At 36.8% G+C, this 27,438-nt stretch overlaps 1 protein-coding gene across 5 annotated transcripts in view; it reads left to right on the top strand.

The window, feature by feature from the left end:
- The window catches only part of ApepP (Aminopeptidase P), a 66,760-nt gene that overhangs the window by 8,595 nt on the left and 30,727 nt on the right, over window positions 1–27,438 (top strand). For 3 of the 5 annotated variants that reach the window (XM_081761905.1, XM_081761915.1, XM_081761896.1), the window contains exons 2-7: window positions 5,102–5,247; window positions 12,664–12,832; window positions 13,802–14,038; window positions 17,151–17,246; window positions 21,035–21,231; window positions 24,538–24,679. In XM_081761905.1, coding sequence (XP_081618031.1) covers window positions 5,125–5,247; window positions 12,664–12,832; window positions 13,802–14,038; window positions 17,151–17,246; window positions 21,035–21,231; window positions 24,538–24,679 — 964 coding nt within the window. In that variant the 5' untranslated portion in view covers window positions 5,102–5,124. The remainder of the gene's footprint in view (window positions 1–5,101; window positions 5,248–12,663; window positions 12,833–13,801; window positions 14,039–17,150; window positions 17,247–21,034; window positions 21,232–24,537; window positions 24,680–27,438) is intronic. The other 2 variants (XM_081761924.1, XM_081761933.1) reach the window with 1 other exon arrangement.

Below are 27,438 nucleotides of genomic sequence, written 5' to 3'. Positions count from 1 at the left end.
TTTACCTGACCACTAACATGGAAAGTTGCTTCATCACTGAACACGATGCGTTGTGCAAAAGTGTTATCATTGTCGATAGCATCCAGAATCTCGTTACAAAATGCCACACGCTTGCGTTTGTCATCAGGACGCAGAGCTTGTAACAGCTGTAACCTGTACGGCTTCATAACCAACCGACGTCTCAAAACACACTAAATTTTTATTATCGGCACTTGTAACTCCCGACTGGCACGACGAGTTGATTTTGAAGGACTACGTTGGAAAGCAGTTTGAATTCGTGCAACACTTTCTTCAGGAACACGAAGGCGGCCAGGACTCTTTCCTTTACGTATACATCCTGTATCTACAAACTGTCGATACCATCTGCGAATGTTCCACCCATTCGGAGGATCAATTTGGTACCTCAACCTGAAACGTCTTTGCACTGTAATCACGGAATTGCACTTCGCAAACTCGAGAACACAAAATGATTTTTGCTGTGGAGTAGCCATTTTAAACATATGACGGTTACCAAACAAAACAAGACAACTGACATCTAACGGCTATTAATATAAACTAGACTATGTATTCGTTTCTCCAATAGTCGAGCCGAGGCGCAGCGATCGATAGTTTGGACAAAATAATTCTTCATAATACGTATATTCTTTTTGAAACAACCTGTATATTTCAAATTTTCTAACTTTACCTGATAAAGTGTGTTGTTTTCGTCTTTTTTTTTTTTTTTTTTTTTTGGCACGAGTTAAGTAACATTTCAAACTAATCCATTTGAATCTGTATTAGGATCTAGAACTGGCGTTCGTCATACAGAAGGTTGTTCGTTGTATATCCGACCATTTTCGATTCGATGCTAGCACCTGGCGTATCATGCTTAAACTATGAGTTTGGCGGGTGTTGTGTTTAGGGTTTGAAAAAACCCAACATACCTGGGCCCATGTGGGTTTTTTCGGGTTTAATTGGGTTTTTTCGAAATATTTCAATCTCTTCGGGGTAAAAATGTTAAAATATGATCTACATTTCATGAGTGTCATTGTCACAATTTGCAACAACTTTCTATCCACTGCTGTTTTGAAAAAAAAATGCCGCCTTTTTGAAATTTTATATTGGATCGCCGAAAAAACCTATACAGCAAATTTAGAATGTCTTGTGCTTCTACCCTGAAAATATCAACTTAAAAAGTCCTAAAATTGCACCTTGTAGCATGGATACCCACTATTTTGAAAAATAGACGCCATTTTGAAATTTTATGCCGCCAAAATATATACAGCTAATTTAGTCTCTCGTGCTTCTACTTTGAAAATTTCAACTTGAAAGACCTAAAATTGCGCTTGTAGCGTGGATATCATCAGCGGCGCAAATTTGTCTTCAACATTGGGGGGACGGGTAAGACGGTATATATATATATATATATATATATATATATATATATATATATATATATATATATATATATATATATATATGCGATGTACAAAATATTTATGAAGGCGAAAAACAATGCTGAGGAGGATTACCCATGTCGGTCCCGGCGTCCAAATATGATAATTTCCTGTAAACAGTTTTTAATGTTGCCAGTCTGATCGTCGTATTTTATGGCCCCTGTGTGGGACTCCGGGACAACATGGATAGGGGAGCAGAGTTGTCTTTAACATTGGGAGGCGGTCAGATTTAAGGCTTATTCTGGGAGGTATCAATTTCATCTCACTTTCCTTTGTGACAGTTGGACACAAATCATCACATTTCTTCCTAAAACACACATTTCCAATCGGATTATTGAGGGGGACAGTTCCAAGATTGTAGGGGATATGTCCCCATCATTCTCCCGGGATTTTCGCCAGTGGATATCAGCTCTTTTTTTTTTTTTTTTTTTTTTTTTTTTTTTTTTTTTTTTTTAAAGCGCACAATTTTGTAATTTTACGTTGGTATGCTGCCAAAAACTAAACAGAAAATTTAGTGTGTCTATGGTTTGTATTCTGAAAATTTAAAAGACCGAAAGTTGAACACTGTGTGGTAAAGGCAGACAAACTAACAAATGTAGATCGAGTCATCCTAGGAGCCTCAGTGAAGTTCGCCAAATATGAATACTAAATAGCTATATTAATTTAAAACAAAGACATAATTCATCAAAATGTCTTAAATATTTTTCAACGTAAAATAAATGGTCTTATTGTTGAAGTTCACTTTCGATGCTTTGTGCATTCAATTACAGGAATTACCTGAGCACTTGTTGCAAGACCGTTCTTTTCCGAAAATTGATTTAAACAAAGATAGGCCTATAATTCATATTTTATAAAGTAAATGTTTCAAAATGTCTAAAATGAAATGAAATATCCTTCAGCGTAAAATAAATAGATTTATTGTTGAAGTATTCACTTTCGACGCTTTGTCGGTTCAATTGCGGGAATTTCCTGAACACTCCTTTCACGACGGGTTTTCCCTGAAAATGCAGCTTGCTTTACTGTACATCGAAACTTCCATTAATACTGAAGTTTGAATGCAGCACTTGAAATAGTAAGCGTTACGTAGTCTTCGGAGCTCCGAGCATTAAGCTTCTTAATTTTGACAAGAATTTTTACACTATTGCTGGTGTTGATTGTACAGAATGCTTATTTGAAGGGTAGCAACAAATGACTGAATTAAACTGTTGTTGGAAAACCAAATTTTACTGAATATTTTTGTTAGCGTCAAAGGTAAGAAATAATACTAATAGTTTTACTAATGTATTTACATATTTACTGTTAGTACCGGCACCTATGACTTTAAAACTGTCAACGTATGAGGGATAACATCCCTCGGCGGCGCCGAGTCAGGAAGTATACTGTTCACGGAAAGTATTTACTAAAATATATAATTGTTTATTTTACTTCAAATAGGCTATACGCATAATCCACACATTAATTTGCTCTATAATTATCTCAAGCTAAGGTGAGGTTTATATTTATTTATTTATTTATTTATTTATTTATTTATTTATTCAGTGAGCTTTATAAAGGTCTTATGTTGAATATTGTTGTCTATCTTAACATCTTAACATGAAAGCATATAATTCGCTTAAAGAAAGTTTAAAATCTGATAAAAATAACTTTCAATGTGATCACCTTAGTTGTACCAATAATACACTAACAAAAAGTCAAAAACCCAGGTGGGTTTTAAGATGGGTTTTTTTCAGGTGGGTCCAACTGGGTTTTTTCGGGCTGGGCCCACTTGGGCAAACCCTGGTTGTGTCTGCCTTGTAGATGTGTGTGTGTTATCAAATGGCGCTGAAAATCAACCGGTGTTCAGAAAATTACATAAAAACCCTTTTCCATGATAAGTTTTCGTACATACGCATTGTGAAACAGTGTCGGCAGAATAGGTTAACACTCAGGGTGACTACTGCGAAATATATTGTAGCCCATTAACGACAGGATTCCCTTGCGAAGCATTCACCCACGAAAACCACCAAGAGAAGGGCTGCAAGCAAAGTGACATCCGTAGAGCTAAGGGGAATCCGTCGATTGGCGTGCCAAGTAAGTCCCCCGACGCAGCGTGATGAGCCACAGATTCCACCTCGCACAGACAACTGTGAACAAAGTAATTCGTAAGCACCTCAGGTTGAAGTGTGTGTAAAAGGCGCAGCGGCTTTATTCGTCAGTGGAGGAAAAGTTTCCCTCGTGACTTTATGGTTGGTACGGAATTCGGATATGAGGGTAAGTTGCTGATACGCAAAGGTAGACTAGAACGTGATACTTCCAAGAGTCCATTCTGACACCTATCTATCGGAGAGATATTCCACATGGACGCAAACCAGGTGACGTACACGGGACAAGGCTTCGAGTCATATCGCTAGAACATCACTGCGTTTTTATCAGGAAATGGAAGAGGAATTAGGAATGTGTGTTGTTCTGTTTGAAGACTGTGGCTAAGCGGTTAACGTACGCGCCTGTGGCGTGGGAGACCCGGGTTCGATTCCCGGCGGAGCTCATGTGGTTCGGATTCCACGTTAATCAGTTGGTCCACGTCTCATATAGCCTCGCTGCTCAAAGGGACGCTAAACTAAAATCAACTCTGTTTGAAGACATTCCTTTGAAAAGACTGCTTCAAAATTTTCCCGAAAGTAAACAGCAAGTAATTTTTGTGTGAGATCCAGTAATTGCTGTAATATACTTTGTTTGAAACTTTCTTGTATCAGATATTTATGTAGGTGAAAACCTAGAGGAGGGTACTGGTCGGTAATAACTGAAATATAGATTAGAAAAATGGTATTAGAATGCACATTCCCTAAGAGGTTTCAACATTTGAAGAACCTACTATATGTTCTCTTATTTCGAGATTCAGTGGGAATAGCGATCAAAGAAATTTAATAGGAAAAAGTCGGATAATGACCAGAAAGTTTTACGCCATGTACCCTACTAAGGACGTTTATGAACAGTATGAAATATGCCGTTGATATGATCGTCACATAGTGTTGGCCAAGAGAATAGCACGTCCGTTTTCGGTAAAATTGCAGTTCCATTATCTTTGACAGAACACACTATATGGATGTGGAACACGTGAAGGAAAGACTATTAAGAGGCCTCATCCCGGCGAAATTAAAATACCTCACTTATCAGCTTTCGATTTAGAGCCATTATGAAAATCGGCATTTATTTTCGCGTTTCTAAACGGCTGAAAACGGAAAGCCACTAGATGACTTGTGATACCGGTACCTCACGCAAAATAATATTGTCTAGAGCGCTCTTGTTCCACATTCCGATTATCTTTTATCTATCGGAAGATACCACATAATTACTGTAAAATTAGCGGTATTTTAATTTCGCCGGGATGAGCCCTCTTAACATGATGTAAGAGTTTATATTCGAAATTCACCACTTGTCACCTTATTGATACATGTTGTTCGTGTTGGTAACGTGAGACTTGGAGTAATACTTGATAATAATGTGGTATTTACTGTGACAATTGTATAGTAGGTGACATTGCTTCGAATAATTCGATATTCTGATACTTCCAATGGGTTCAAAGAAAACAGACGTAGAGATTACGGCAAATGAATTCATTAAGACTTACACAACTGTGGTACTAACATTTGAAGATAAGTAGTTAATTAGTCATGTCATATTATTAGCAGGTAGAGCGGGTGACAGCAGAATGGCACAGCAAGCGAAATGTCCCACAACTCTGTTACGTCAGCTAAGAGCGTTGATGAAAAACACGAAATTCGTTACTGAACCTGTGCAGGCATACATTGTACCTTCCGGAGATGCCCATCAGGTATGTGGTAATCTGCTAACTTCTTTTTATAATAGAAAAGCAATTGTGAATGTAGTGATCTGCACGTGTATATTTAAGTCAATTTTATGTATTTAATTTTCAATGCTTATTTGTGTGTGTTATTTTGAAGTAAAATTAACGTTTTGTAGATTATTTATTGCAGCGTTGGAAAATTCAAGATTGCTAATAAAACTCCAACTGACCAAAGCAGTATATATAATCTTAAAATATATATACTGCTTTAATCAGTTGGAGTTTTATTAGCAGAATTAACGTTGTATTAATTATATGAATTGTATCATCACCTTTCGCCGCATATTAGATACACGCAAAGTCACAGTTAAGATAAACACTTATTTACTCCAAGTGGCAAACGTATATTTCAAACTGATCACTTCCGTATAGCCGAACAGTTAGCGTATTGTAATCCCATTTGTATTCTCATTCGAAGATCGCGATACTCATTGTTTCCAAAATTTATTGCGTGTAATGTATATAGTAAGCATATAAACTCAATAACGTTCTTTCCTCTTAAACTGTGTTTGTTGTGGAAGTTGTGTTGCAGATTCATTATGTCCCTTCGAGCTCTACTGTTATCAGAAGAGGTTAAGAATTGGTGGTATCGACCAGTTTCAGGCTGTGTTGTTCCCTCACGCGAATTGATATATTTAGTTTAACACTCTATGGCTATACTTGTTACAGAGGACGGATGATGAAGCCAGTAAATGATTATAAAAGAACTGGTGGAATTAGAATTCAAGAACAGGGAAGTGAAAGGAATGTCAAATCAGAATCATGAACTTGGAAGTTTGAACGTATACGTAATGTGATACCAGAACACTTTTCCGAGATAACTTTGTAAAAATATTTTCGATTTTGACGCAGTATCGCGTATATTTCTTTTGAGATTTCTCGACCCTCTCAATTGATTCGAGTTTCGGTCGGTCAATAGTAATGGGTAAAAGGGTTAAATCACCCCCAAGTTTTTACCTACACGTATCATGCAACAAAATAAATTCTTTGCATTTTGTTGTATAATACATGTCTGGAGTAAGGGCATGAATCATTCCCAACTTGAAGTTTCAGGGTAATTTGTGATGGGTGCGTCTCTTTTGGAATTCAAGAACCTTATTCGCTGAGGTTAAAATAGCCAAAGAAAAGTGGTAAAACCTTCCACCTTATATAAATAAGTAATTTCGCTGGCTGCTTCTGTTCATGCCACAACTTGTTAGCTGTCATTTTTATGGAAAACATTTGAGATAAGTCATCTGTCTTTTGGTGAAAATTCTTGCTTGTTAAGTCAGTCAGGGCAGGGAAATGGTTAACACAGAAGTTCCTACTTATAGGGTTGCTAATGAAATATTTATGTATGAAATTATGAACAAAATCGTCGGTCATATTTAATAGAAAATGACCGAAAAGAAAGAAGAAGAAAAAAGCTTGAAGAGTAAAGTATCCATTGTGGTCTTTCTAATGAATAATATGCTGCAATGAAATATTTAGTTATAAAATATCAACAAACCTGAGATTTTCGGAAACAGTGATAGAAAGAAAGTAAGCTCTCCTTGTGGAGCTTTTCATGAGAAATGATTATGTGTTATTTTAATTCTTAATGAAAAATTTATTTATGAAATGAGAACGAAGTCATGTGTCGTTTTGAGAAAACCATTGGAGAAAATCACTTCCAAGAGTAAATTATCCCAGGGCTCATAGTGAGTCACTTTTTTTTTTTTTGTTTTAACTAAAAGTTACTTTTTTGTTAATTGGGTACTACGAAAAGTTACTTTTTTTTTTTTTTAAGTTTGTCACTAAAACTAACTTTGTTTTCAAGTTTGTCACTAAAAGTTACTTTTTTTTTAGGGTAAAGTAATGTTTTCGTGTGATTTATGTTTTGCATTGGCAGTTTTCTAAGAAAAATATTGTAAAAATAAATGGAAAAAGGCAGAAACTTTTACTGTTACTGTTCTGGAAATTTCTTTACTTGCTGTCACATATGAACCAAGTCAGCTTTATTCTCACTTCACCCTTTTATTCCTTCTAAAGCACTGTAGGTGGTTGGCGGGTGCTTAAGCTCTCAAGGTGGGTTTGAGAGCCCTTCTGTGTCTGTTCTTCCATCTAGGACCATGCAAAATATGTAATTAATAATGAACCTCGAAACACAAGTAATACAGATTTATTACCTGATAAACTTAAGTAAAATAATTTTTAATCTTAACATGTTAAAACCTTACGTATTTCAGCTATGATCCAGTCGGCCCTATTTTGGTTGGGAAAATAAAACAAACAAAAGAAAAAAAAGTAAAATTAAATTTATGCCCAAATTTGGCATCAAGGTTTAAAATTGCTTTTTGATGAGATTTTGGTCACTTTTAAACTATTTAGAAGAGACCAGACTATTATGAGCCCTGTTATCCCTTCTGTATTGTTTCATGAGGAATGAGTTACGTGGTGCGAAAGGATTTTTAATTAAATATGTATAAAAATGAAATAAGAACAAAATCCTATGAATAATTACTGATGAGACATGAGGAATATATTTTTAAATTTATGCAAAGTAAACCTTAAACGTACTCCTGTAAGTATCAGCATTTCTCAGATGATTGATGTTTCGAGCAAATGTATCGATTGTCCATCTTCAGTATTATTTAACAATTTTATATCATCTTACAGAGCGAGTTGATCACGTGATTTGGTGCTGTACTTTAATGAAAATAAAGGAGTTATAAGAACTGTTAGATACCAATATAGTTGCAACAACGGAAAACCCACTATAGTCAGAGTCTTAAATACACTTATTCTACACACTAATTATTCTATTTATAACCAGATAGTGCACTATTACTTGGTCAGTTATTTGTTTCTAATATCTGTATTTATGGATATTAACCTTGTAAATTCTTCTTTAAAAGTGTTTTAACAGCATTTATCCAACTACATAGAGTGTGTCGAATACAGTATTAGTTACCTTAAAGACATATTTAAAATTCAAGATTTATGAGAAAATCGCTGGAGAATCTCGCCCCAAGAATAAACTGCCTCTTGTGGAATTTTTCATGAATAATTACTTACATGATACTACAGGGTTATAATTAAATATTTATATATATATATATATATAATATATATATATATATATATATATAAGAACAAAATCATATGATTCTTGCTTTTGAAAAAATGGTCAAAAAATTAATCCCTTGGAGTGAACTATGAGGAGCATTTATTTAATTCGTATTTAATTCCTTGAAATGAATGGAAGCCGTGCAAAACATGTAACGACAATTATACTGGCTTGTAGTAGGTTCTCTAAAGGCTCGATAGATAGCGGCACGGTGGCTATCGCGTGAACGGGAAAGGGAAGGTGGAGCTGCAAAGAGGGACAATTGTGAGTCAGTGTCGTCCAGATGCACAGTAGTGTGTGCTCAGTCGAAAAACAAAGAAATTGGCTCGCGAAAAAAGGAGGCCAATAAAGTGGAACAGTGTGCCTTTATATGGTTTCTTACCGCCGAAGGTGTCGGCACATGGGAAATGCATAGACAAATGAGGGATGTTTACGGACAGCACGCATTGTCACTGCCACCAATCATCCAATGGCGCAAGCGATTTGCAGAGGATCGAAAGACACTTAAAAACGATGTTCGTCCGGGGCAGCCTGTAGTGACGACAGCACAGATTACTGCGCGAGTGGACGAGATCGTCCGGGAGAACCGGAGAACTACGATGAAGGAGGTGGGCATCAGCGTCGGATTGGCCCACTCCATAATCACCCGCACGCTTCACTTTTGCAAGGTTTGTGCCCAATGGGTACCCTACAGCTCTACCGACGCTCAAGAAAAGACAGTGGAGGCGTGCCAGTCGCACCTGGACAGATTCGAAGCTGAGGTGAGGCATTCCTGGAAAAAATCATCACAGTTGACGAGATGTGGTGCCATCACTACTACCCGGAGAGCAAACGCCAAAGTTCGCAGCGACGTCACCCTTCCTCTTCCCCTCCAAGGAAGTCCAAACTGATTCGAACCTCAGCGGGAAAGGTCATGGCCTCCGTGTTCTTCTACATTCGACGACTACTGCACACGGAATTTTTGTAGCCCGGACAGATCGTGAACGCCGCCCGTAAAGTTTCTAGAGACGTTGCACAATCTTCGCAAGCGCATCATGTCCAAACGCCCAGGGAAACTGTTGGCGGGTATGATTTTACTTATGACAATGCGCGGTCGCATACGGCGAACGTGACGCAGGGGACTTTGACGAAATTTAATTGAGAAGTTCTCCGTCACCCTCACTACAGGGCCGACCTCTCCCCTTGCGATTTTCACCTGTTAGGGGAACTGAAAAAAGCTCTACGTGCACACCATTTCCATTCGGATGATGAGGTTATACAGGAGGTGACGTCGTGACTTCGCCGGCAGTCCTAGGCCTTCTACCAGAAAGGCATCCAGCGGCTCGTGTCTCAGTGGACAAAGCGCGTCACCGCCAGAGATGATTGCTTTTAAGATAAGTGAACAATTTCCCATACTTGTATAGGGTGACTGTCTCCTCATATCCCTTATGGATACTTTTAGGAGAAATGACTTATGCTATTTTGTAAAACATTAAATAAAGCTTTCACATATGAATTATATAATCGTCTTAATCTTTATTTGAGAAAATTGTCCAAAGAAAAATGACCTGTAGCATATTATAGGATTGTTAGTGGAATTTTGGATTTATGAAATATAAGCAGTCGTTAGTGTCGTTTTCGAGAAATTTCGCAAGTCTTTACTTTTGCTTTTGATTTTTACTGTTCTTATTTTTAAAGTTAGGAAGAAAATTCAAAAATCGTCCCTGGAAGTTTTTTTTTTAAAAAAAGTTAAGAATTTGGATGATCTCTTGAAAGGTGTACATTGGGACGAATGAACAGTTGGTCAAATATCCAAAAATAATTCTTATGGCATGTAAGAGTCATGAAACTTGCAAATCAGTTGAAATCTCGAATCCAAGTTTTTTTTTTCTTTTCTTACAAGCATCATATTTTTTTCCTTCCATCGTTGCTCCAAAGTAAACCAGAAAAAAATATGGAACAGAAGTAACTCCGAAGCGTTCAGGTGAGCACCATGCTGGAATGCAGGATCCAGTTAGTGCGCAACTAAGCTGAAAATATAAAGTATAACATTAATACGTAATCTTAACATTCAAAGTGGTGCTCACCTGGACGCTTATAGCTACTTCGTTGTTCCTTCCGTTTTCTTTCCTCTCTTTATTATTTTCTCCATATCTGAGGAAGCGTTTAGCTAAAGATTTTACCTTGTTGTTATGGTGTACGTAATTATAATCCCAATATTTTCTGACATATATATATATATATTAGAAATGGTGACTTCTCTTATGTTCCAGAATATAAATGTGAGCTTTTGTGTTAACAATTTCCCCGTCTTGGTTGACTTAACAAGCAACGCTGTTCGCTGCAAAACAGATAACTTGCCTCAAATGCTTTCCATGAAAACGACATCTAACGAGTTGTGCCGTGAACAGAAGCAAGCGAGGAAATTATTTGTTTACTTAAGGTGGAAAGTTTTACCATCTTTTCGTGGCCAATTTTAACTTTACCGAATGATATTCTTGAATTAGAAAAGAGTTGCACACCGCATTTCATGTATTATTATTATTATTATTATTATTATTATTATTATTATTATTATTATTATTATTATTATTATTATTAACTAAAATTACCCTGAAACTTCAAGTTGGGAGTGAACTAAGCCCTTTCATCAGACATACAAATTAATACAGATTTATTTTGATGCATGATACCATGGTGTCTATCCTTCACGAAAGTCACGAAATCACAAAACGGTCATGAAAGTCAAGAAATTTAGCTTTTTGGTTACGATTTTTTTTTATCTGTTCACATATAAATAAAATGAAATGAAATGAAATCATTGAGTTTTACGTCCCACGGTTATGCCGGTTAGGCTAAAGGAGACGGTGATGGTGAGAGATGAGTGAAATGGTGGAATGAAGAAAGTGGGAGGAAACGGGAGAACCCCGAGAAAACCCACGAGCACGGTGTTTGTCCACCACAAAGTTCACTTGGCGGGGGCTGGGATCGAACCCGGGACCCCAAGCACCAGAGGTGAACGCTCTACCACTGAGCCACCGCGCCCCCCTTTCACATATAAATACTGACTGAAAACTTTGTTCTAAAAAACGTCAAAATTCACCGCCAAAAATGTATATAGTCGGCTTTAGACGGTAACAAATCGTAAGCAAAGCATGTTTCTATCGCATACATGAAAATTCGGCCTGATTCGCATCTAAATTCGCCTCTGAGAGTGTTACGAAATTTTAAGGTTTGGTAAAGAAAAGGTCACGAAATTTCATTTTGGAATTTTAGTAGACACCCTGAATACGTGTACGTAAAAACTTCAAATTTGGGAACAGTCTTAACCCTTTTACCCATTACCATTGGCCAACCCAAACTCCAATCAGTGATGATGGTCGAGGAGTTCCAAAAGAAATATACGCGATACTCAAAATCGAAAATGTTTTACGGAAAAAAATGAAATCTTTACGTCCCACGGTTATGCTGGTTAGGCTAAAGGAGACTGTGATGATGAGAAATGAATGAAATGGTGGCATGAAGAAAGTGGGAGGATACTGGAGAACCCCGAGAAAACCCACGAGCACGGTGTTTGTCCATTACAAAGTCCACACGGCGCGAGCTTGGATCGAACCGGGATCCCAAGCACCGGAGGTGAACGTTCTACCACTGAGCCATCGCGCCCCCAAGTTTTACGAAAGTTACCTTTGAAAGGTGTTCTTGTATTACATTACGCATATGTGCAAACTTGTAGTTTCATGTTTCTGATTCTACATCCCTTTCAGTTCCTTTTTCTAATACTTCTTTTATAATCATTTGCTTACTTTATCATCCGTCTTCTGTAAGTGACAAGGCATAATCGTGGGATATTAAACTAGAGATATCATTTAATTTCATTTTCAAATCGGTAGGATTTGAAGACGTTCATTCTTCCTATATAGGTAATAGGGTATTTCATTTTATGCTAAGGAATGCTACGAATTCATAACGCGTTACAACATTTCGGGATAGTCATTTTCATGAGACTATTTATTTATTTATTGTATTTTTCAAATCATGTCTTCATGACTTAATGCAAAGTAAATTATGACATTTAAAGTATTTGTTTCGTTGGCTTCGGTAGTTTTTCTGAAGACAAATGATTGGCTGGGGTGTTCCATTTCGAAATTTCACATTTTATAACTGATCTCAACACACATTAAGGACATAGAAGTAAGCCATCGCTACTAAGATCTATATCATTACACAACTTCCGCTAAAAACTATATCGTTTCATAAATATTTCATAGTTCTGTATCTTGGCTAGTATTTACAGTTTTTTTTTTCTTCTCCAGAGTGAATACTTGGCGGATTGTGATAAACGAAGAACATTCATATCTGGATTTACGGGTTCTGCGGGAACAGCTATTGTAACTGAAGACCATGCTTGTATGTGGACAGATGGACGGTATTTTTTACAAGCCACTAATGAAATGGATGCCAGTTGGACACTTATGAAGGAAGGTGAGTAGATAACAATTATACAAAAATTATATATATATATGCTGGATATGATGGATCATTTATTTCGAAACAACATTGTAACTTTTAAACTAATAGATAGAAAACACTGAAGTTTTGTGTCATGCAAATGTCATCAGGGAACATTGTTTGACGTGCTCTTCAGTACTACCACATTATTAACCCGGTGTTGTCAACCCAACAAAGGTTTTTAATGGCACTACGTTAGGTTATTTCAAATTTCAGTCCTGTATACCAAATGAAAACATATAACACCACATTTATTATTCAGTGGTATAAACTGAGGACGGTACAGTATCACAAACATCTGCAAACGCCTAAATTTGGCAAGCCTCAACAACAGTAATAACGCAAGGGAGGGGGACATAGCAATGTGCCTTGGCGTCGAATACTATGATCGTGATCTCATGATGTATTTTGAATAAGTAGAAAGAAAGTTACAAGGGAGTAAAATTTGAATATTTTCAAAAGGATTTTTAAAAAATTTTTTTTTTAAGTACGTATCTAAGTACCACACCCAGTCCAGTTACATGAATGCTTGACAATAAAGTAAAGATCATAATAACATTTACAGGAATTTGACATCCCAGACCGTTCGGGAGATACAATAAACATTGTTAAAATTTGCAATGCTGTTCAAGATTATGTAACTGCGAGAATTTTTTGTAATTACAGTCACCAGAAACTATTGCTGTAATGTAAAAGAAACAAAAATAGCAACAATCATTTTTAAAATTTCCTGCAAGTACATAATTTTAAACAATGTAGCAATCTACAAGTGTTTTTCATATCTCCGAAACAGTTTGAAATATCACTTTGCTGCAACTGACATTATGATCTTTACATCTATTGAAAACTGTCTACGTGATCAGATATGATACTTATCCAGTTTTTAAACAGCCCAACATTGTAGGCACAATTTTATGGGTCTTTCCTTTTTAATGTTTTCAGGCGTGCCAAGTACTCCTAGCCAAGGAGCGTGGTTGTCGAAATCATTGCCCACAGGCTCTCGTATTGGTGCAGACCCAATGCTAGTGTCCTTTACCGAATGGAGAAATCTTAGCAATCAGGTGGAAGCTGGTGGTCACTCTTTGGTGCCCATAATGACAAATTTGGTAGACTTGATATGGGAGGATAAACCATCACCACCTAGTGGACTTATTGAACCTTTGGCAGAAAGCTTTACAGGTTAAGTATTTGTGTTATGATTAGACAGTGATAGACAGATTAAAAACAAAGGAAGAATTCAGGGAGGATGAAGTTAAATCTGCTTCAATAAACCAGAATAAAAACTATATTCGTCAGTGAATTATGAGTGCACATTATGTTCAGGTTAATCTTTGTATGATTACATTCAAGAATATTTTCTCTTCCAAGGTATTTTTCTGTCAATATCTTCCGGTATTAACACGCTTTTCAGACATAAAGTGTTCGCTCTGTCTTTCTTGCACCATGACTATGTTTTTTTCTTTTTTTGATAGTATTGTTATTGAAAAGTCCTTTTATATATCCCTTTGTAATTTTGCATATGTTACTATAAATATGAGCAAAAGTTTTGCTTGGAATTTTTGTTGTATTTACTTAATCTGTGAAAAGTTGGCAAAGTAAACTTACATTTTGAATTTCACTCTTTTTTTTTTTTTTTTTTTTTTTTTTTTTTTTTTTTTTTAACCTTGTGTTACGAATAATCTGCTTTAATTTAAAGCAAAGAAGTTGTACTGCATTCAGCCAACTCACGTAGAAAATACAAACACAAATTCAAAACGTTACTCTGTTTTAGTTAGGTTAAAGAGCATAATAATGTGATGTTCATGTAATTTTTTATTGAAGGCAAATTTACATGATTGCTGAAAAAATGTAGCTTCATAGTTTTTTTTTTTTTTTTTTTTGACTTACCTACAAGCAAAATATATGAATGCCTGAATTATTAGCTAAAAATGTCAAAAGAGCTACATGCATTTGAGCGGTTATGCTAAAATGGAATACTTGTGTAATTTTCGAGAGCATTTAGTAGCAATTTTGTAATGTAGAATTATGTTTATATATGTTATACTATAAATGTATATTAATAGATTAAGACATACACATAAAATTACTTAAGACGTAATAGGATTGATATTAATAATAAAAAATGTACTCATATCGTAATAGCTAATTCGACACAAATGTTTCGATGACCAATTGTCATCTTCCGTAATGTGGTTCCTTAAGAGAAATTACCCTGCTTGTAGAATTACATATTTTGACCAGCGTTTCCATTGTACAGAAAATGGAAAACTAGGTGGAATATGCCAAATTGATCGTGCCGAGGAATTTAACTAACAAACATCTATTTTGAATACAAATTTTAATAACGTTAAAGAAGAATGAAACAACGCACTCTTACTAGCGTAAAGTGAGTTACAGTTCAGTGAATTATAACGAAACGAAGTAATTTATTTAAGATTTAATCACAAAGTTAAGGAGTGTTTTTCAGGTGATTGGTATGACGTTTGTACCAGTTTCCAGTTCATGTTGTTAGGTAGAATATATCAAGTTGGTTCTGTACAGGTACTTAACTAACAGGCATCTTTTACTAAATACAAATTATATATATATATATATATATATATATATATATATATATATATATATATATATATATATATATATATATATATATATATATAAAGAGGAATAAAACAACATAATTTTAAAATATTCAGGAAAACGTGAAACCATGTTTTAATTAATATCATTATTTATTAGTACTGTTGTAGTGTGTTTGTCCTGTATTTAAGGAAAATGGTAAGAAGAGGAAGTACTTGTTTTTAACAAGAAATTCAACAGCAGTGATTCAAGAAACATTGTCTCTACATTGGAAAAATGATCTAAACACGTAGTTTACGAAGGTTATACTGAAAATTTCGGGAAAATGATAGAACGCAAGAACATCAAAGTTCAGCGATTTTTTTCCTTCAAAGTACTACCCTGTGCAGCAATACATTGGTTCATTGTTACATGTTGAAATAGTTACACCACTGCGAAGTTGGTACCTGTGAAACATGCAGTTTGTACGCCTCAATGGGTTCTTCTGGAGTTCAAAAGCGCTTCCCACGCAACATGTTCTTGATTGTTGGGAACAAAAAAGAAATCACTGGGAGCTAAACCAGGAGAATAAGCCTTATGTGCCATGACTTCAACGTTTTCCTGGTCCAGAAAATCACCTGTGGCAGCTGCTGTGTGCGAGCTAGCATTGTCGGGATGCTAAATGATTCGGCGGTTGAGGTTGGACTGTATGCTCACATTCAGTACTTCTGGTAGACATGGTTCTGTACCATTTTGCATTGACTGTTCTACAATTCTTCAGTGGAACAGTTGCAATATGACCTGATTTACCAAAAAATGATGCAGTCATTTGTTTGGAGACACTGCGTGCACGAACACCTTTGGTTGGTTTAGGTTCATTGCGGAACACCCACATAGCAGATTGTCCCTTTGTTTCGATGGTTGTCGATGGACGATCTGCACGATTCTCATCAGTCAGACTAACCCGACCTTAAACCACCTGTAAATTGTCGTCTGGGATGGGGCTTCATCAGCAAAAGTAACAGTCTTTTGACGAACACACTTTTACTGTGTTAACTCTTGGCGAAAATTGGAATAAATCGTGGCACAGAAGTGCTCTTCCGTCAGGTCCATTTTTGATTACGACCACCTCACTTCAAACTGATGCCCTGCGAGACAAAGATTCCGAGTTACTTACGGTTTCTGGCATTTAGAGTGAACAAAGATGACAGTTTATAACAAAATCTAACAGATTACATTATTCCCAGTACGTGATTCTCGAAACTTGCAGTGCAACCCTCGTATAAGCAGCGTGATTTCTTAAGGACATACACATTGAAGAAAAAATGACAATCATTCAAATGTTTTCGTCGAATTACCGACTACCATTTAGATGCTTACGTCAGTATGTTCCTAATTAGGTTAAAACAGTTTTAAAACGAATAGGATTAGGCATTTCTGAACATAATTGTATAAATGGAATATGGAGAGTCATAGGGATTTTATTAATCGTATTGCTTAATCTGTAATTTTAATTGTAGAAGAATTAAAACGAGAAGTAAGTGATTGCACTTTACATCCTTGGACAGAATAAAATACTTGTAGTGAGTGAATGGAAGTCAGTATCTATACGGTAAAATTTGCTTCTGAGATTTTGAGAACTTCTCTGGTTTATTAAGGAAGTATTAATAAGTTTTTGATATTACCTGTCTTAAGTATATAGAAAATAATGTTTTGAGCATTTATTCAACAGGCAAAAGTGTGAAAACAAAAGTTCAAGAGATTCGGAATCAAATGAAAGACAAAGGTGCTTCCCTCCTTATTGTCACAGCTTTAGATGAAGTCGCATGTGAGTATTAGTGATTTAATTTATGCAATCTTAAATCTATTGTAGAAAGCATGTATTAGATTAGCACGGTATTTGTGGGTACTTGTCTTGTTTCAAGAAGGGAATATACAAATAATATAGTGCAGAGCAGTAACTAGGAAACTTAATTCCGAAAACATAATGGCGTTGGAAACCCGCGATAGTATTTCCCAAGTTGAAAGTGAGGATAGTGGAACGAATTGATCAATAAAGGGAACGGGGGAAAAATAAATCATTAACATGAGAGAAATATGTAAATAATAATAAATATAAACAAAACTTGAATAAAAGTAGGAAACAAATTATAAGATTTTATAAAAAGAAAACAAAAGAAGCAGTAGTGTCACAGTGTACACTACGGGAAGGAGTTTGGTTTGCCTGTGTGTACAACTTGAAAATTAGTTTGAATTTTTGGGTTACCCCTCACTCTCCATTTCTCATTCAAAAACTTTAATGAGATGAATGAATATTTTAAAAACAGAAAATATTTAACTCTAGATTTGTTAAGTATAAAGTTATTTACTTTTATTGCAACGTTGTATTCTATGTACCTCAACAGTACTGCTGTTTGTCTACCAAGCAAAGATGATATCCATAATTACTCCTGAGAGCTCCCTTGTAGCTAAGCGGTTAGCGTACATGCTTTCGACGAGGGAAGCCTGGATTTGATTCCCGGCAGGAGATCATGTGGTTCAGTTCCCACGTTAAGCTGAAGGTCCACGTTTCATATACCTTAGCTGCTGAAAATGACTAAACTCCAAACCAAATCAAATCAACCATAATTACTCCCATAGGAATAATACATGGGAAATCAATTTTTGATTATCCATATCTTGGAACCAACTGAATGAATCTCCCTCATCAACAAATTTGATTCCTTAATTCTGACCCTCGACATCCTGACCAAATTGATCCATCAAGTAGTTCTTGAAATTGTATGTCTCACGGACGAATATACGGACAGACAGAAGAAATATATCAAGGAAGTTTTGGTAAACCAAGCTCCTTAAAAATAGGAAAATAATAATGGTAGTAACACTAATAAATCAAATAATAATTATAAAAAATGAAATGAAAAGAAACTAGGATACGCAAAGCAGAGATTGGGATAGGTAGAGTTGAGTTGTTATAGATGATTTAAGTCCGGAGTTCAGTTCTCATATAGGATAGCAAATGTCTGCTCATCTCTTATTAAAGAATATGGAGGAATTTTTAGAATATAATGTTTTTACCATGTATCTTCTATTAGATGGTTTATTTATTGTGTACCTTTTAAATAATTTCAATGTTGTTTCTTTTTTTTTCAATAATTTCGGAAATTGCCACACTGAACCCATTGTAAGAGTCTTTCTTCCAATTGAAGTGTCGTAGAAAAAGTAATGAACATAAATCCTTGTAAAATCTGGTTTGTTGAATACAAGAACGAAATTCCAGAAAACTGCCCGTGATCACTTTCTTCAGGTCATCCGTACTTTTTCTTCAAAACAGTGCTATACCTCTTAAATGTGAAAATGAGTTGATAAAACTTCCTGTAAGTAAAGTAAATAACGAAATATCCAGAAAACTGTTAATTACTTCCACCCCATAACACAGTGTCTTCCTGAAAAATTATGCTGTGATAACTAAATATTAATACTGAATTTGTGTGTTTTATCGATCTGTGTGGAGAGAGAAGATCCTTACAATAGATTTAGAGTAATAGTTTCCAAAGTTACTAAAGAAAGTAGCGAAGAACGCTGAAATTATTTAAATATCTACCTGCAATGTCCGTTCTTCGCACGGGGAGAATAAGCTTATGGAAAATATTTGAATCCCTCCTTGGAAAATGTAATGATGAAAATCCGTAATGTATCCCTTTACAACCTCATGGCGTTGAAACCTCAACTTGTACATAGACGGCATTGGGAGTTAAACTATTCATCTCAGCGCCCCCGGAAACTATGGATTAGACACTAATATAGGTCATTTTCTGTTATTACATGTCCCTTTTCCTCTTACCTCATGCGGATGGGGAATGAATGTGGCGGATGCGAAGTGTCATCTAGAGTGTCACTTTTCATCTCAGCGAATCAGAAAATTACTGATTAGATACTAAAGTTTGTGACAAACATCTTGGCATTTCAGCTAAACGAATAAAACGCAAGCTCTGTCGCGATGTTGCCGAATGCTAAGGGGTGTGGTTATGGCTAAACAGACGAACTACAGCGCGATCAGGTGGCAAAGAATAAACGTGGATGTGTACAAAATAAACGTGGCAATACCGCTGGCCTCTCATTTGCTAGCAGCATTTAAAGGGAACTTGGAGCGCCGCCTTCAAATGCCAAGATGTTTGTTACGCCGTTTAGTATTGGTCATTTTCGATTATTTTTACACGTCACTTCTTCCCACTCCATTCCTTCTCACCCCCATGCCGATGGGTTGTTTATTTGGACCTGAATAACATCGGTAGTGTCACTATTCATTTCAGCGACCCCGAAAATTGTACATTAGGCACTAATGTCGGTCGTTTCCGATTATTTTTGCATGTCATCCCTTTTAATTCCTCGACACTTCTCAACATTTTGTCGAGAATGTGATAAAAAGCTAAGTCTAAGCCAAGCTCTACTGATATACCAAAGATCACCAAAATTCGGTGCAGCGGTCTAGGAGAAGTTGTTCACCAAACATCGTTACATTCATTTTTATTTTTATGGAATATCCCTCTTCTCTTAAAACACGAATTTTCAAAAACTCTGGGATATGTTTGTCCTTGTTTTTAATGAGTGGTTTATTTACCGAGTTCCATATTTCTAAGTGGACAGGCTCGTGAGAAACTGTATTTTTGACATAAATGTTCGAACTTTGTACCCCTCTAATGGTATGCCCTTCGGGAAAACTAAGTGATAAAAACCTAAGTTAGGATATGGTTCATTCATGTGGCAAAAATCATCAAAATTCGTCCAGCGGCCTAGAAGAAGTTAGCCGTCAAACATCATAGATAAATAAATCACCTAACTGGAGATGCAAGGTAAAAACATACATATCCTAAAACCAGGGGTGACCATGCCCTCTTCCGAAATCTACCATTATTGCCCCGCAGATTTACTATTCTCTCCCCAAATAGTATTTACGACTCTCTATCATTCTATCTTCCAAACTTATCATTTTCCCATCAATTGTACCTTCCTTTCTCCCAAATATTCTCTCAAGTATAACCTACACCCTAAAATCCACTTACGGGCACTCCTGTCTAGAGCATCCATAAGTAAATTTCTGGAATTCTTACGTGGAAGTTTGTTGGAATATATTGTTTTGACGGGTCAGTAGTGGGGAATTTGAGTGTTGAAGTATCGGTGATAATTGATAGAACCAAGGAATGGGTTATTGGAATGGATGCATTTAAGCATGTACATGAGATTGGAAGAATTGCAACTACAGGAATGACTGGATCTGGATGTGCGTGTGATCTATGGTAGAATGATGGGAAGGTTGATAGTACGTAAGCTAGGTTTTTGATTGAGCCAGATCCCGTAAAGGGAATTGGAGATTCTTCGGCAAGCAATATAAATTGGGTTGAGAAAGTCGTTTCCGTTTCTGATGAGATGGTGAGTATGAATGAAAAAAATATACGAACTGCGAGGAATGGAGGATGAGATCACAGTTGTCGTATAAATCTCTCAAAGGATTTTTTTTTTTAAAGAAATTTTATTGATCTTAGTATACAGATGATTTTTCGACCAGTTCAGTTTTTCTGTAATGACACTTTTTCCGTTCTTTTTGTTTTTAATTAGGGCTATTAAATGCAAGAGGCTGTGATATTCCATACAATCCAGTTTTCTTTTCGTATGCGGCAGTTTCTATGAAAGGAGTTCATCTGTTCTGCGATAAGACGAAAATTACGACAGCTTTGCGAACTCATTTTGGTAATGAGGGTGTCTGTGTTCAGTTTCATTCTTACGAGAAGGTGAAGGAGTTTCTGGATAATGCTGTAAGTTTCCACGAATGCTTTAGCTAAAATTCTGAGATAGTAAAGTAAATTGCGATTATTCTTTTCTTTTGTCGTGTTGTATTTTGTCAATTCTAACGTGGAGCATTTGGAACATATTTACAAACAAAGTCATGGATAATATAATTAATGTGACTATTTTTTCGTTACGAAAACGTACTCTTTTCTTTGTACTCGATATTCCAGACGAAATGTAATGTAAGACGATTGTTTCATATAGAGACTTCTGATTAATGTATCCATTATTTATACTAGTATATGAAACGAGAGTTTCTTGGTATTGATAAAAAAGAATTATTTACATATTTCAGTGCAACCTTTAGGAATGTCTTCAAGATGTTTTCGTTAGATCAGTATATTAACGAAAGGGTATTTGAAGGCTCGTTGTAAGTATGAAGTTGTCAAATAAGGAAGAATCACCTTGTGAATTGATAAAAAGACGGCAGAAGGCATCAAAAGAAAGTGTAAGTCTAAGCACAAAATGCTCTCGTGATGGGAAATGAATTATAGCTGTCGACGGTGAACAAGTACCTCATAGTATAGGAAAACAAAATAAAGCATACTTCAGATAGCGGAAGTGGCAGTGATTCTACAGGGTAAGAAGGGATAATTTGAAATAGTAAAATGACTCTTATTCTCTGTAATGGTATTGGCCTCTCTCTCTAGGCTGTAACGGCAGCTTTTCGTGGCGGCTGGTTTTCACTAGTACAAAATAGATAGTTTAGAGAAACTGTCTGTCTAGTCGACCCTATCCTCCAGTTCGCAAACATATTTCCAGAAACCTAGGCTTAAGTATTTCTAAAAATCCATTGGGTCTTCCTTGTTTTTGACCATGAAGAATTTGATGGTACGTGTTGGACAGAGAATGTTAGTATGTCAGCCATGAGTTGGTCAAAAGTCATGCATGCAAAGAATAGCTTAGGTCATGGATATATATATATATAAACTGAAAAATTTATATCTCCCATAAAATATCAATTATCAAAATATATATACACTTCTAGATTGAAATTATATCTTTTCTCAACAAGTCTTGTAACAAACAGAAGATTTTAAATTTGCTTTGAAAGGCGAGTGAACAAAACTCTGTGTGTGTGGGTGGGTGGGAGTGGGGTGGGGGGTGAGAAATCTTTCCTTTTAACTCTGATCGGGAAACCATTTACCAGAGATTGGAAACAAATTACTTAACCCTTTACACTACTTAGAGAACTTGAAAGTCATTATTTTATTAGATCTGCTCGCTGTCTGTGGAAATACTAATATCACACTTAGATCCAAGGTCACTGACCAATGGCGTGAAAGCTGGAACGAAGCATAATTATTAGGTGAAATAAGGTGAAAAATATTAATAACTAATTTCTTTTTGTTTAATACTTTTGATTGCATGAAAGAGGTTCATTTACTGCTTGCGAATGTGGGAAATTTATCTTGATTTCAACTTCAGGCAAACTCATTTCTGCCTGCAGCTTAACGATTAACATGAACTGGGGTAAGCGAATCTATTGTTTTCGAATGCGAAAAAGATGTTTTACTAGGTTTCGATAGAGGGAAAAGACATTTGGGGAAGGAAGCTAACGATTTGCATGAATTGGAGGAAATCAGTCACTTTCAGATTAGAAAAAGCAGTTCGTAAGCTAGGTCTTGGACCAGTCAATATTTGATGTTAAGGCAAATAAGGTAAGTCACAAGAACGTTATAGAATAATGCTGATTATGAACAATAGCTATTGAAATAATACAAGGTTAGCATTAATGATTCATCGGTTTACAAAACACTGTTTATTTGGAAGTATGAAACATACATAGATGAGTAATATATGAAAAGATACATACTTATCCAGTTTCAGGTACATATTGCAGATGTTCAGTGTGTGCCCTGTTGGTCACACGGTACACGTCCTAACGGCAGACGGTTCAAACTCCGCATGAAGCTCTGTCTCATATGCACTACTGTTTCTTCTGAGACAGATGATTGTCCAGTGCTTTTCCGTTTATACAACGTTTATCACGAAACTGACAGTTCCAACGTAAATTGTTCTGGTGACCAGATGCATCTTTTTCGTATTGGCGTGAATGCACGCTGTACTTTCGTAGCCGATGAATACTTCGCTTATACCAGCATACTGTTGTGGGTTTGCGACCAACCCTATTCGATCCTCAGACCATCTTCAACAGGAGCCTATATCGTTACACCTGGAAGACTAGCAGAGGACAGTACAGTTCGTTTACGGATATCAGACCATTACTAGAAGACGCAAATTCATGTGGACTGACATTCCAATAAACAGCACATGCACCTCCCTTTCTTTCTACTATTGCTTTGCTAGCCTTTCTTAAACACCTTTTTTGTTGACGCAATCCTCTTACCTCAGCACCTGACGTCAACAGCTACAAGCAAAAACCAGGAAAAAGCCAGACCATGTCTACGAACCATTTGGTCGCCATTTAAAAAGTTAAGATACCGACGTCAATTATCTCACTTTGGAGCCAGAGCTAGCGCTGGCTTCTCATTCGTAAAATCTTAGAGAGGGACCAAAAGCAGATCTTTGCTTGAGACCAAAAGCTTGGAACCCATGGACTTTGGTGGAAGCCAGTTTGCCAGAGCTCCAATATCGACCACAAGAAACTACTGAGACTTACAGATCTGAATATCAGATGTTAGACTATTTCTTAACCCACCCATTAACCTCACACTTTGTGTATATGTTTATTTAATTTTGGTTTCTGTAACATTTCTGTTAAAGCGTTTAGTATTATTGAGGTAATTTACTATGCGAGTTCCCCCACATTTACAGTCCGGCTCAAACCTCCTGACGTTAAGGCGTGTCCTTTTCACAATATCAAATGCAAGTTGGGCGACGTTTTTAATAGCTTTGTTCCTGGATTACGAGAAAGCAATTTCAAAGGTACGTTCTTATGATATATGCCATTATATCGCGGTAATAAATTTTTAAGAACGAATTTGTTTTTCAGTATCTTAATTTCTGCGTTAATGTTCTACGTTATGCCCTACACACGAAAGGAAGCGAAATCCGACAACGTCGCATCTGCACACCATTGGCGAGTGTACCTTTTCATAATGACCTATCTTCGTAGGTTTTATACTTCTAAATACATAGTGTTTTGTAACGCAATAAATCATTATGCTAATCATGTACAATTAATCAGAATACCTAGAAGCATTTTCTTTTTGATCTCACGTGTAGAAATAGTTAAAAAAAAAAAAAAAACTTAAAATAAACTTAGGTGTGTTTAATTCTGTTAAATGATTTATGCTTCTTTTGTGCAGATTCAAAACCAAGAAGAAAAGGTTTGGATTAGTCATACATCAAGCTATGGCTTAGTTTCAATGATTCCAGAGAAGAAACGGATTGTAGAAATCACTCCTATTGCTTTAATGAAAGCGAAAAAAAATCCTGTAGAAGCAGAAGGTAAGTAATCGATGTGGCCTGCAAGTTCCTGATATAAACATTTTCTATTGTTTTATACAGAAAAGTGACAATGTTAGTGCTTACTAGAGAGATTTCTGATCGTTGTTGGCTTGCCAAGATTTGTAAAGCTAGAACTAGACGTGCTCCCTAGCGCGCGTGGTGCCCTAAGGAGTGCTTAGACAGAATGATCGTTCAGGTCGCTTTAGCTGACAATACGGCGACCGCCAATACGATCAGAGCCACCATTGTCCACATATAGCGCGTGGCTACCAAACAATCGATTGTTTCAATCAGATCTACTTCCCGCATTCCTCTTGCACGACTATCCCTGCCTGACGCCTGCTCATCGTTGGGAACGTCTCTGGTAGGTCGGGAGACATAGTAGTGAGCCGAATAGAGGACGATGATGTCCAGCATTGAGACTTAGTTCTGTCTCGGATGCAGTGACGGACTTGTGCTTTTCCGTAGACTTGCAGATAAACAAGGAAAATCCAGTGTGTGCCGTAGATGTGTAATTGAGCAAGGAAATTTCAGTGTGTGTTCTCACTTTGCAAAAGAAGACCCACACCAATATTTTTGCAACACCAATCCTACACTTCTTGTGTCTTCACGTAGGGTAATATGGTTCGTGGATAATACTTTTATGAGATCCCAATCCTGTTTTCCAATCTCACCTGAACATTTTCCGAGACTTTATCGTGCATCAAAATAACACGCGTTCCCATACTGTGAGGACAACTCAGCTTGCTCCACTCAGTATACTTCTAGCCTACTTAATCACTGAATCCAAACCCATGGGGCATAGTGGAATGACACGAACCACCAGCCAGGCTCCAACAATGACCATCGCCCATTTACGTCAAGATTTATAGCGAACATGGGATACCATACCCACATAGACATTCAATGTTCGTAAGACCTTCTACCTGCCCGCAAAAGCGTGGAGTTGTTACTGATGCTATTAATGAACACTATATAAATGTCTTAAAGGCGCCATGTTGAGGTTATGATAATTTACCATCAACTTCTTGTCTTTAAGTTTGACGTCCCACGATTATATATCGAGTCCAAGGGAGACAGTAATGATGGTAATGAATGAAACGATAGAATGAAGAAAGTCGGAAACGGGAGAACCCTGAGAAAACCTACGCACGCGGTCTTTGTCCACTAAAAATTCCACTTGGCACTAGCTGGAATTGAAGCAGGAACCTCATGCACCAGAGGTGAATGGGGGGCGCGGTGGCTCAGTGGTAGAGCGTTCACCTCTGGTGCTTGGGGTCCCGGGTTCGATCCCAGCCTCCGCCAAGTGAACTTTGTGGTGGACAAACACCGTGCTCGTGGGTTTTCTCGGGGTTCTCCCGTTTCCTCCCACTTTCTTCATTCCACCATTTCACTCATCTCTCATCATCACCGTCTCCTTTAGTCTAACCGGCATAACCGTGGGACGTAAAACTCAAAGATTTCATTTTTCACCAGAGGTGAACGCTCTATTACTGAGCTACCGCGGTATCTTGCTTGTGTAACTACTTTGGATCAGATTTGTGAATTCCTATTGGGTGTTCTTAAATTCGTTTTCAGTAGTGTATATGCATTGATCTATCACTGAATTATGTCTGCTCCGCGGAATAGTGGATTCGAACTTGTCACATGGGTATCGTGATGACGTGCATATTTCTTGGTAATGCTTAACTACGGGTCTGGGTAATCAGTAGTGAGAGTTAGCTCGTGATGGGTAAACCCCAAGATTTATTTGGTCTAGGAATTAATTCGTGCGGTTTTTAATAAAAATTGAAGCTTTATTTCAAAAACAAAGTAAATGAATACGTTAACAAAAATATTGTCCATCGCTAGCCACTACTTTCTCCCATCTTTCAGGCAATTTACGGATTCCGTGTCGAAAGAATTCCTCATCTTTTGACGCAATCTAATCAAAGATCCATTTTTCGATATTTTCTGAAGAAGTGAACCGCTGTCCAATCAAATCGTTATTCATGCAATCGATCAAGTAGTAGTCAGACGGAGCAGTGTCTGGTGAATATCGCGGGTGGAGTAACACTTTCCATCCGACATTTTCCAAATAGGTTTTGACCGGTTTTGCGACATGTGGTCGAGCGTTATCATCTTGATAAATAAGTTTATTATGCCTGTTATTCCATTCTGGTCGTTTTCAGGCCAGAGCTTGCTTCGAACGCATTAATTGTTGTCGATAGCGGTGTCCATTAATAGTTTCACCAAGTTCATAGTACACCACACGTTTCAAATCCCACCATATATACAGCATAACCTTTGCACAATGAATATCTCGTTTTGGTTGTGAAGGACCTGGTTCACCTTGCTTCACCCAGGCCTTTTTTCGTTTAGGATTCTCGTAATGAATCCACTTCTCATCACCAGTTACAATTCGATGCAAAAATCCCTTCCTTTTCTGTCTTTGAAGCAGCAATTCGCAAACGGTTTTTCTTCTTTCAACGTCTTTCTTTTCAATTCATGTGAAACCCAATAAGACATCTTTTGAATCATTCCTATGGCTTTGAGACGTTTGGAAACTGTTGTTTGCTCAACTCCAAATGCTTCTGCAAGTTCGTCCTGCGTTTGACACGAATCCTGATCAAGCAATGCTCTCAATTCTTCATCTTAAAATTCTTTTGGCTGTCCAAATTGCTTTTGGTCTTCCAAGCTGAAATCACCACCTTTAAACCGTGCAAACCACTTCTGACACGTTCGCTCAGCTAGAGCATGGTCACCAAACACTTCCACTA

This window comes from Thermobia domestica, chromosome 1 (assembly GCF_964235325.1).
Source record: "Thermobia domestica chromosome 1, izTheDome1.hap1.1, whole genome shotgun sequence".
In the NCBI taxonomy this organism is placed as follows: domain Eukaryota; kingdom Metazoa; phylum Arthropoda; class Insecta; order Zygentoma; family Lepismatidae; genus Thermobia; species Thermobia domestica.
The sequence above is the reverse complement of the archived record's forward strand: the minus strand, read 5'-3'. Positions and strand labels throughout refer to the sequence as shown.